This window comes from Mesoplodon mirus (assembly GCF_964341445.2).
Source record: "Mesoplodon mirus genome assembly, contig: HAP1_SCAFFOLD_530, whole genome shotgun sequence".
NCBI lineage: Eukaryota > Metazoa > Chordata > Mammalia > Artiodactyla > Ziphiidae > Mesoplodon > Mesoplodon mirus.
The window spans coordinates 152,600-164,564 of NW_028295473.1; the positions used below are offsets into that span (position 1 = coordinate 152,600).

An 11,965-nucleotide genomic window follows, 5' to 3' on the forward strand; every position below is an offset into this window, starting at 1 on the left:
GGGAGGCGAGTGGGCTCTCCGCAGAGGCCAGCTTAGCCCGCAGGAGCTGCCTGTGAGCAGGGGGCGGGAGGGCACTGCTGCCCTGTGGCTTCTGGGCTTGCCGGATCGCGGCTCTCTGCGAGGGTCCTGAGACTCTGTATCCCCTCCCTCAAACCGCCCCCCTCGCGAGGCCGCGACGCTGGGTGCCCTGTGTCGACAGGCAGAACCCCACTGCCCGCCCCTCTCAGACCCGCCTCTGCCCGCCTCGATGGTCCCCGCGCACTCAGCCAGCGGCCTCTGCTGTGTCTGCTGCTCCTGCTGGGTCTGCTGCTGCGGCCGGTTACCCGTGAAGACCACGCCGGGCACCTCCAGAACCCCAAGTCCGCGGGAGCGCACGCGGGCCCTGATGCAGGACTTCCCGCTTGTGGACGGGTGGCTGCAGTGTGTGCCGGCTGCTGGGGGCCGCTGGGGGCCTAGCCTGGCCCCGGGCAGGGCAGGAGGTCCGGAGCATGCAGAGCTAGTGGGGAGGCTCCCTCCCACCACCCCTGGATGTCCTCTCCATCATCTATGGATGCCCTTCCCCTTCTCTGTCATCCCCTCCCTGGTGGGAACCCCTCAGCCCAGGCCTCAGCTGCTCCTAGTATAGTCTGTGTGACAGTGGGAGGTGGGGGACCCACAGGCTGGCCCAGGCCAGGCAATGTGTCCTGCCTCATCCCAAGACCTAAGGAGCCCACCTATTTGCCTTGACCTCCCTCCAGCCACAACGACATGCCCCTGGTCCTGAGGCAGTTTTACCACCACGGGCTACAGGATGTTAATCTGCGCAATTTCAGCCATGGCCAGACCAGCGTGGACAGGCTGAAAAATGATCTCGTGGGTGCCCAGGGACACACAAGGTGCCACCATGGCTGCTGGGGAATGTGGGGCAGTTTGGGGGCCTCAGAGACCACAGGTTAGTCACATTGGAACTAAGTTACCATAGTGACCTAGAAAGTGCCATGCCATGGATGCTGGGGGAACAGGGGTCACAGTGAGCCAACCTGACGGGCATCCAAGTACCACAGAAAAAGCAACGCATTACATGGGACTTCTGGGCACACTGAGTGTTGTGCCAGCTGAGGAGGCTATGAGAAGCCCAAGGAGCTCCAAAGCCCAAACTAAGCCCTTGCCTTCCCTCAGTTCTGGTGAGCCTACGTCCCATGCCGGACCCACGAACGCGATGCTGTGCGCCTCACCCTGGAGCAAGTTCACCTCATCTGCCCCATGTGTGCCTCCTATTCTGAGCTGGAGCTTGTGACCTCAGTTAAAGGTAGCCGGGGGACTTCCCTGGTAGTCCAGAGGTGAAGACTCCACGCTTCCACTGCAGGGGCCTCGGGTTGGATCCCCGGTGGGGGAACTAAGAGCCCTCATGCTGCGTGGCACGGCCAAAAAAACAAAACAAAATGGTAAAGAGACTGGTCGTGGTAGGTGTTAGGGACTTCAGTTAGCTACCCCTGCCTCTGAAAATGATCATCTGACCTACCTGCCCCCAGCTCTCAACAATACCCGGAAGTTGGCTAGCCTCATTGGTGTGGAGGGCGGCCACTCACTGGACAGGAGCCTCTCCATCTTGCGTACCTTCTATGCGCTGGGTGTGCGCTACGTGACACTCACCCACACCTGCAACACGCCCTGGTGAGCACAGTGCAGATGGTAAGGGCCCAGTGAGGCAGGGATCTGCCCAAGATCACGCTGGGGCCCAAAGCAAGTTTATCCCTGGGATCCAGCCCTGAACCTGGGGTTGGGAGGGGAATGGAGGTTTGCAGAACAAGACTGAATCCCCAGAAGGGCCCTCCTACTGCCAGGCACAGCCCAGTTTGGGTCCCTCCTCTTGCATCAGGGAGTTGCAGGTGTAGACGGTTCGACACAACCTCTTTCTACGCTCTTGTAGCCAAGTCATGGCCACCAGTCAGACTGCCTCCTGGCCATCCTGCAGGGCACAGAGCTCAGCAAAGGGTATCCACCCCTTCTACAGCAATGTCAGTCGGCTCACCAGCTTTGGCGAGGTAAGGACCCGGCTTCCATACCCTGCCCCACATGAATGTACAGCCCTGCCTGTTCCCTACAGATAAATACACACAAGATAAATGCAGCCCTCATGCCCTCTCCCCATCCTGTCCCTGCAGAAGGTGGTGGCAGAAATGAACCGCCTGGGCATGATGGTGGACTTGGCCCATGTCTCGGATGCTGCGGCACGGCGAGCCCTACAAGTGTCACAGGCACCTGTCATCTTCTCCCACTCAGCTGCCCGGGGTATGTGCAAGAACACTCGCAATGTTCCTGATGATATCCTGCAGCTTCTGGTGAGAGACTGCCCTGGCCCTCAAACCTAAAGCAAGAGATTCAAACCAGGAGCCCTTGAACCTGAGCCTCTTCTCCCTCCATTTCCTCAAACGCCAGGTTAAATATCTTCTGCCCCCAAAACCCACGGTCCACAGCCCCTGAACTCTTCAGCCCTAGGTGGGGGTCTAGGTGGTAAGATACTCCTCCAAACCCGGAAACCCAGGGCCAACACACCACCCAGACCAGGGCTGTGGCTCCTCCATTCACACAAACCCAGAGAGGAGATGACTCTGACCTCAAAGCCAGGGCTGAACACCTTCCTCACAGGGGCCGAGAGAGTGAACAGGCAGCTGGCTGTGCTGGGGGCCAAGCTGACTGTCCACGGGTCCGCCCCTGCAGAGGAAGAACGGTGGCATCGTGATGGTGCCCTTGTCCGAGTGGGTGCTGCAGTGCAACCCGTTAGCCAACGTGTCTACTGTGGCAGGCGAGCCTCACCCTGGGCTCTCTGAAAACTCGGATTTGGAGCTGAAGCTGGTCCAAATTTAGGGAGGACTTCAGAAGAGCCCCAGTGGTTTGACCCACCTATTGGCAATAGGTACAGCACCCAAAAACCCAAGAATGGACAGTACACAGCACCTTGGTGCCATGTGGAACTGGAGCCACAGAATCAAAACTGCGATACGGATGGGTATCAGGGAGGCTGTCAGACACTGCTTTATGTCAAACACATAAAGAAAATATCCACTATCAGAACCGTTGGTTGACTGACTTTTTTTCACATCTTTCTGACAAAATTCGTGAAGTTGTGAGTACCACAAGCGTCATTACACTTCTGTTCAAGATGTAATCTCAGGCTCACAATCACTGTTTAGCTTCTGTATATTGCAGTGTACATAAAGGTCTGTATTAGTCTGGTTGGGCTGTTATAGTGAAATACTATAGACTGAACGACTTCCACAGCAGAAATTTATTTTCTCACAGTTCTGGAGGGTGGAAGTCCAAGATTAAGGTACTGAATACCATAAGAATTGGTTTCTGGTGAGAACAATCTTCCTGGCTTGCTGACGGCTGTCTTCTTGCAGTGTCCTCACACGGCCTTTCCTCTACGAGCAGAGGGAGAGAGATCTCTGGAATCTATTCCCCTTCTTATAAGGACACCATCAGTCCCTGTCAGATTATTACCTCACCCTTATGACTTCAGTTAACTTCAGTTACCTCCCTAAAGGACCTATCTCCTATCTTCTACAGTCAACTTAGGAGGGGCTTCAACATATAATTTTTCGGGGGACACAATTCAGTCCATAACAACAACTTAAGATAGCTTTCTCTGATTTTCAGTCTTTCACTAATACCTCCCTCTTTGTCTACGAGTTATTCAAGTTTCCTTAAATTTTTTTTTTAATTTTCTTACATTATCCCTTCCCTTTAAATGCTGTCTTCACTTCTTAATTGGCATTTCTTGCAAATGAAGGCACCTTTCCTCACAATATATTGATTACTCTCCCCACTGTAACACAGCGTCTTCTCCCATGACTTTCCTGAAGTGGTTCCACTTTTGTTCATAAAAGTTTAGCCATCCAGTCAGATGCTTTATTTTCAGTTCCCATAGCATTTTGCCTTTGGGAAACAACTGACTCCATTAGATGGTGCTTCTTTTAAAACTACCTTCCTTTATGTTTTATAGCAATCTTATGATTTCTGTTGGCATACCACCTAGCTTCTTTCTGATCATTCTTTTTATTTTTAGTTTTCAGTTGTTTCTCTCCTCACTCCTTAGCGTCAGATACTACATACAGTTGGCCTTCTTCTCATCTCTTATATACTCTCTCTCTTACTCCAGCAGCTTTGTTTACCATTTAATATATTATCTGCCAGGCGCCTTCCATCTGTTACCAACATCTCTCCCTCTTTGTCATTTCAGCCTTCGCTATGCTCTCTGAGCTCTCACAGGCAGATCTATTGAACACAGGAATCTCAGTGGAAAATACGAGTACGTTATTTCTCTACTGAGTAAAGCCCTTACAGATCACATGGTCCTGATCCATCTTGCAGCCACCTCATCTGGACTATTTGACCTCCCATGTCACAATAGCAGAGGACCAGACAAGAGGGACACTGGCTCCTAATGACCTCAGCTCAGAAGTGATACACTTGATTCTGCTTCTTTGCCACTGGCCACAACGAATCAAAGGAAAACAGTTGAACTACAAAGGAGGATGAAAAATGTAGATAAGCACATAGGATATTTGATGAGTGCTATCTCGAGGTGACATCACCTCCCATCAAACTTTTATTTCACAGAGAAAACACAGACTATAAAGCAAAAACACCCCAAACTACCTTCTTCTCTTTACGTCCAAGAAGAGCTTTTCGACATAGTGTATAAATACCTAGTCTCACTTCCTCAGTATCTTCCATTCATTTTCCCACCTCATTGGTATTGTTAAGGTTTTCCTCTTTAGCGATTGTATTTTGGCCCCCTCCCATTAAAAAGCTGCCTCCCTCCCATTAAAAATTACTCTTGCTTGATGCCAAGTAATTCTCTAGTTACCTTTTCTCTCTTCCTAATTTCACAGTGCAGTTTATCAAAACTTGTATTTATTCTCATTGTCTGTATTTTCTTATCTTTATGTACCTCATGACTCACACAATTTTGCTCTTTTCTTCTTACTTATCTGCACTGGAATTGCATTCACCAACATTTAGTTTGTGATTAAACTGAGTGAATATTGTTTGGTCATTCTGTCACCTTTCAGCAATAGTTGATTTTGTTGATCAAACTTGGCATCTCAGAAAAATCTTTCACCTTCACAACAGTAGCATCTTAACCTGCTACTTCTTCCTCCTGCCTCTGGACATCCTTATCTCTTTCACTGGGCACTCTCACTCTGCCCTCTGCCAAGAGATGTGTATTTCTCAGAAGCTCTCTTCTGCCCTTGATAGATGGTCTCATCTACTCTTGTGATTCCAGCCACCATATATATCACAGATCTTGACCTAAAACTTACATCTCTCTCTCCTGAGTCTCTTACAAACTTAACTAATTGCCAACTGAACAACTCTGCCCAAGTATAACATGGACACTTAAAATTAATTATGTGATGTTACTGAACGATTAATTTTACCTTCAATACTTAACTTCCACTATTCATCTCTCTACATCATTTAGACCACCACTATTTGTACACTTGTCCAAGTTGGATACTGGGGGAACACTCAAGACTCTGGACTCTGACAACCCTCAGAATGGGAGAAAATAGTTGCAAACGAAGCAACTGACAAGGGATTCATCTCCAAAAAATATAAACATAAATAAATTTGTAAACTATATAAGCAACTCATGCAGATCAATATCAAAAAAAACAACCCAATGAAACAATGGACGGAAGACCTAAACAGACATTTCTCCAAAGATGGCCAACAAACACGTGAAAAGATGCTCAACATCACGAATTATGAGAGAAATGCAAATCAACACTACAAGGAGGTATCACCTCACACCGGTCAGAATGGCCATCATCAAAAAATCTACAAACAATAAATGCTGGAGAGGATGTGGAGAAAACGGAACGCTCCTACACTGTTGGTGGGAGTGGAAATTGGTACAGCCACTAGGGAGAGCAGTATGGAGGTTCCTTAAAAAAACTACAAATAGAACTACCATATGACCCAGCAATCCCACTACTGGGCCTATACCCTGAGAAAACCAGAATTCAAAAGGAGTCATGTACCAAAATGTTCATTGCAGCTCTATTTACAATAGCCAGGAGATGGAAACAACCTCAGTGTCCATCGTCAGATGAATGGATAAAGAAGATGTGACACACATATTCAGTGGAATATTACTCAGCCATAAAAAGAAACGAAATTGAGCTATTTGTAATGAGGCGGATGGACCTAGAGTCTGTCATACAGAGTGAAGGAAGTCAGAAAGACAAAGACAAATACCGTATGCTAACACACATATATATATGGAATTTAAGAAAAAAAATGTCATGAAGAACCTAGGGGTAAGACAGGAATAAAGACACAGACCTACTAGAGAATGGACTTGGGGATATGGGGAGGGCGAAGGGTAAGCCATGACAAAGTGAGAGAGTGGCATGGACATATATACACTACCAAACGTAAAATGGATAGCTAGTGGGAAGCAGCCGCATAGCACAGAGAGATCAGCTCGGTGCTTTGTGACCACCTAGAGGGGTGGGATAGGGAGGGTGGGAGTGAGGGAGATGCAAGAGGGAAAGATATAGGAACTTATGTATAACTGATTCACTTTGGTATAAAGCAGAAACTAACACACCATTGTAAAGCCATTATACTCCAATAAAGATGTTACAAAAAGAACACTTGTTTTTTCTTTTGTTTTGTTTTTTGTTTTTTTGTTTTTTACCTTTTAGTTTAAATTTTAGTTCCTGCCCCCAAACATCCATTAAGTCCCCAGGAGAAGGAAAAGGGGATGTGACTAGCAATAGAGAGAAACTTCCTTCACAACAATGGCCATGGCAAGCTTAGGCACTTTTGGTGAAATCTCTCTGGGAAGTACTGGCAGAGGAATAAAAGGCAAACTGACACAGAAGTATTGCCTGGTGTGCATTTCCAGGCTCTGCCTTCTTTCTCATGTCTTGGCGGCAGGTGGAGGAAGAGGAGAAAAGGTTAAACTTTTGTATCAACCGGCAGAATAAGCTTATAACATCCTCTCACTACCTCTGCATGGGTTCTAGTCTCTGCAGCACTACATAAGCTTTGCCCAAAGTAATGAACAGTTGAAAGTCCAATGTAATACTTCACCAAACAACTTAAAAATGCTTGCACACTGGAAAGGATTCAGTTGCGGAGAACACAAATGGACCCAGAGCAACTTTTGCCAAAAGAGAATATTGTGCTAAATGTACAGCCATCGCTCTTTTCCATATGAAGAAACAGTCAGAAGGATAAAAGAACTTGGTCAAAAATCACACAAGTAAGTAGGACAGAATCTGGTCTGTCTGTCATAAGGGTTGTGTTCTTTAACCACCAGGCTAGCTCTTCCCAAACCTGATTCATGCACAGAATAACTATACACCTCTGTTTGCCTTGAATATTCCCTGTTTATACGTATGCCTGCTGCAGTTTTTAATATTGCCCACTTTGACTCCCCAAAGCAACCAAGAACTCACAATAATTTGGTCACTCTATCCATGGACCACTGTGGTGGGACTGCCCAGGAAGCTTAAAAGTGCAGCCTCCCGAGCCCTACTCCAGATCTAGATAAGTTTTCTTAGGGTTGGCTCAAGAATCCAGGTACAAGTCTTTCTCGGTGCTTTTGTGAGTCTCTCGCTCTCGTAAGTTAATAAACCGTTTATTCCGCCTTCCCCAGATGCCCAGCCAGGTCCTGTTAAGGTAGGAGTCCCCCCGCCACATCACAGGGATGCTCCCAGTCAAGTAATCTCTGGAGCCGTGGAGAATCTGAATGGTCTCATGCTGGCCCACCTGCCATGACAAACCTCCTCCAGAGCATTCCCTTTCACAGTTTACATTCTACCACTCCCAAAGGCAGTCCGCTCCAATGAGGCCTGACTTCGTCTGTCCTAACGTGTACCCGCTGATTCAAGCAGTTTAGGAAGAGAAGGTGCTGTGCTTCTCAACCACGGTGGCCCAACCTCTAAAATGGTAGTCGAAGCAGTCTCTACCTCCTGGGAACAACGCCTCTGCAACAGCCCCATTAAACGAGTGTCCCATCTTTGCTTTTTCAGGGTGGGGGTCGGGCAACAGGGAGTCCCCCTCCTAAAGAAGGTTCTCTCTCATTGCCACACTATCAGAGGCTGCCCCAAATGTGCTTGCTTCCTGTGGGCCTGATCAGGCTAAGGGCAGAGTTGTCTCTTTCCTTCTCTGAGGCGGACCAAATCGTCTGAGTAACACCTCTTCACACTGTTGACCATGTTTCTCACGGGGGCTGCTGCTGAGTCTTTATCTCATCCTTTCATGGTGGAGAGACAGAGGATTCTAATGACTTTTACTTCTAGGGGAGAGGGGCCTGGAGTGATTATGTTGTCATTTTGTATTATGTCCTTTTGTCATGAATTTGTTTTCAATTTCATGTTCAAATGGGCCCACCATTCCCACTTTGTGAGGTCATTCAGCACCCGCATTTTGCACCTTTAACATCTCTCTCAGTATCACTTGGAAATGTTTGAAATGGCAGGAGCTTGTCCTCATATTCCTATCAGCTGTAAACCCGGAGCCCCGACATGAACCTAACCATTGAGCAGAACACCTCTCCACTACCTGTGTACCACTGCGAAGGCCCCTTAACCTCTTGGTTTCTTTAAGTCCTCAGTTGTAAAAATTTCAGGGTGCGATGAATTTATATTGGGGGCAGGACAAGGTCGAGAAGAGTGTGTCTTTGCTTTTATTCTTCCAAACTGGAATGTCTTCCCTCTCTTCCCCATGGGTCCAAATCTCACTTGTCCTTCAGGCCCACTGCAAAGGAGCCTTCCCTGATTCCCCTGTCCACACAAATCTCTGCCTCTTAGGCTAAGTGCCATACAACCTAGCTGTCTCTTACCTTAATCTTGCCTCTCAAGCCAATCACAGAATGTGGGTCTCTCTTGCCCTCCTGTGGCCCCTGGGGCTGTGCCAGACCACCAGCACGCCCCACCTGGGGTGTCTACTAGACTACGGCATTGGTGGGGAGGCCCAGCTGTGAGGGGCCAGGCAGAGTACCTCTGCCTCTACCCTGTTCTCCTCCAAAAAACTGCCCCTCCTCCTGAAGCCTGCCCCTCAAGTCACAGGTTCCATATATGACCTCACTGGGTAGTGATGCCCTCACAGGCCTTCTCACAGATTCCACGGTAACAGATTCCATGGTAACTGACAACCAAACAGATTCGTATCTGGTGGAGGACTGGTAGGGAAGTTTCTCTGACTATCAGAGACAATGTCTGACTTCATAGGCTATATATACTCAACCCTGTGCTCTGTTCCCTGGCTGGGCAGTGCAGCAGGTACACCCAGACCGGCCACCTCCACAGGAGGTATGGGATACAATCCACCTCACCTGGCTGGCACATGTTTTTGTGGGGCCTGCCAACTATGTACAACTGAGCACACTCCCACATGTAAGTAATACCAGTGACCTGGGACACCTTCAGGGACCCACAGGGCTCACTGCTGAGGACAAGTGAAAGGTCATCCCTGGACAAGTGTGCAGGACGGTTCTAAGCTTTATAATGTAGCCTTCCCCTTTGGGCTACAGGATGCTTCCATTCAGACCCTTTCCTGAATGGCCTCTTAGCAAAAGACAAGTGCATTTTTGTTGGCAAACGGTAAATGGAGCAGTTTGAGGAACAGGGCCACAATTAGAAGCACACCTTCAAACCCAGGCACCTCTGTGCTGTCATGCAGACATCTCTATCGGTCCTCTCAGACACATCCCATACTGAGTTGCTGAGTACTCGGGGACAGGGTGGTGCCATATTGATGGGAAGACCGGAAGAATGAAGGGGGGGGTGATGAAGTGCTAATGAGACGGGAGGGCTGAGGAGATGGTGTCCCAGGAGGCTGCGTTGATGTGAGCCTAGACTTGGTACCCAGACCCCGGTTCTGAGTCTCCTGATCACTCTGCCTCAGTATTCAGCCTTGTTCTAATCTAGATAAAAGTACCAGAGGGCTAGAGTTCAGTGTGGTTGAAACAGGCGGTATAACTGGGGCCCAAGAGGGGTTGCCAAGGTGAGAGGGGTTCTTAACAAATTTGTATTAGATTATTTCTTTCCAAAACTTGAAAGACATTTCCATTAAAGCCTCAGAAGTGACAGACTGCAAGAAATGTTTTCTCTGTTGTGGAAGGGAGAGATGGAGAGGATCATGAGTGCAATTTCTTTCGGGTTCTACTGTTTTCCCTGGAAACGGTGAAGAGACTTCCTCATCTGCTGCAGCCGTAGGCGCTAGGGATTGCTTTTGCAGCCAGTGTCCCTTCTCTAGGGACTCATAGAGGTGATGGGCCAAGGCTGTGTTTTGGATGTCAAGTAGATTAAAGGTCTTCAGCCAGAAACTGGGAGAGACATGAGAGGGGGAAATTGTGGCAGGAGACTGTGCACAGCACAAGTGACTGATCAGTTCTGATTTTCTTTGCAGCAGCAGTGGCTCCCGTTTGTCCTCCCACACCCGGGCACTACCATGTCCTCTACCGAGGGTGTGGAGAAACGCAGTTGGGCTGGCATGGGGAGACATACTGCCTGGTTGGTGGCTACCGGGCCTACGGGGATGTTCCTTTGGCCCCACCAGCAAAGGTGGAAGCAGTGAAGCCAGTCCCCAGACGTGCGCCCAAACGAAAGCACTCTTCAGAAAGTTCGGACGAAGAGCTGGGCTGCTCCAGACCCAAAAACCGGCGATTGGAGCATGGTGGACCTGCTCCCTGAAGCAAGAACAGGATGGAGAGTCAAGCAGCATGCACCCTGCCCCGAGGTTCACATGCTCCTTTACTGCCAGCCCTTTCTGTCCCCAGTGGGGTCCCTTACTGCTCAATAAAATGTTTGTGTGTAACACATTTCTAGGGTCGCCAGTGCTCAGACTTAGGTCACTACCCCTGTGCTAGGCACTCCTGCCACCTGGGAAAGGTTCCAAAGGTGGAACAGCTCCAGGGGGTGCCAGGGATCACAGCAAAAACTTGAGAGGCTGGGGATGAAGGAGTTTGGGCACAGTCCCTAAAGCATCTCTGTGGTTGAGCTTCTGTGAGAAGGCACATCCCCAGAGAGAGAGAGAGAGAGAGAGAGAGAGAGAGAGAGAGAGAGAGAGTGTGTGTGTGTGTGTGTGTGTGTGTGTGTGTGTGTGTGTGTGTTGAGGAGAGGGGGTCTCTAGAGGAGGCAGCTAGGGGGAGGGCCTGAGGCTGGCAATGGGGAATGGCGTGCAGCCTCTGAGTAAGCACAGGCACTTAAGCCCTTGAGGTTTCTGGGAAAGCTAGAGCCACAAGGGCCACGAGATAAGGCAAGTGTAGCAGCAGAACCCAGGTGCCAGGTCTTTCCTCAGAACCTATACTTCTCCACGAGGCCGGGCCTTCCACGCTGAGGTAGGAGGGATCCTGGCCAGAAGGTCAGCCAGCAGCTCTGGGAGGAAGATTGCTGCGGTGGGGACTCTGCTGCCATGGAAATCACTTCATTTCCTTCCACTCAAATAGCCTGCTGACTGGCTTCCTGCTCTGTTGAGTAAAAGGGTCGCTGACTCTCCCCAGAAGGTCGTTCAGTTCACATCCCCAAAGTCCCTCTATTCAGGCCCTGGGGAGGTGTAGCGACTCCTGAGGGCGCTCTTTCCTGAGGCTGGCTGACAGAAGTGGGGGAGGTTCCTGATAGTTCCCAGGCGCTAGTTGAAGTCCCCAGAGAATGGTCATGCAGGTTGGGGAGTCAAGTAGGTGGAGAGAGAAGGTCGGGGGCAGAGGACCCCTTCCTGAAACCAGAGCTCACATGGTTACCCCCCACCCCCCCATTTCCAGAAACTATCTCTTCCCCCACACAAGCCCTCATGGCCCAGTCCCGGGAAACCGGGAGCCCAGAGCACTTGTGGCCACAGAGGCACTGGAACGCAGCCCTCAGGGTGGGCGGGGCCGGCTGCAGGCAGATGGGGATGAGGTGTGCTCCCGGGAGGCCTCGGGCTGAAGGTGGCCCTCTGAGAGAAGCACCCCAGCTTGGAC

General features: G+C 49.7%; 1 protein-coding gene across 1 annotated transcript; it reads left to right on the plus strand.

The window, feature by feature from the left end:
- Positions 1-747: 747 nt before the first annotated feature.
- Positions 748-11,930, plus strand: LOC309797432 (dipeptidase 2-like; the record flags this gene model as incomplete). Its single annotated transcript, XM_082645972.1, has 8 exons — positions 748-907; positions 1,169-1,288; positions 1,512-1,653; positions 1,955-2,024; positions 2,145-2,321; positions 2,701-2,835; positions 7,661-7,683; positions 11,768-11,930. The coding sequence occupies 8 exons, from the start codon at positions 748-750 to the stop codon at positions 11,928-11,930; spliced, it is 990 nt and encodes a 329-aa protein (XP_082502098.1).
- Between the last annotated feature and the right edge of the window lie 35 nt (positions 11,931-11,965).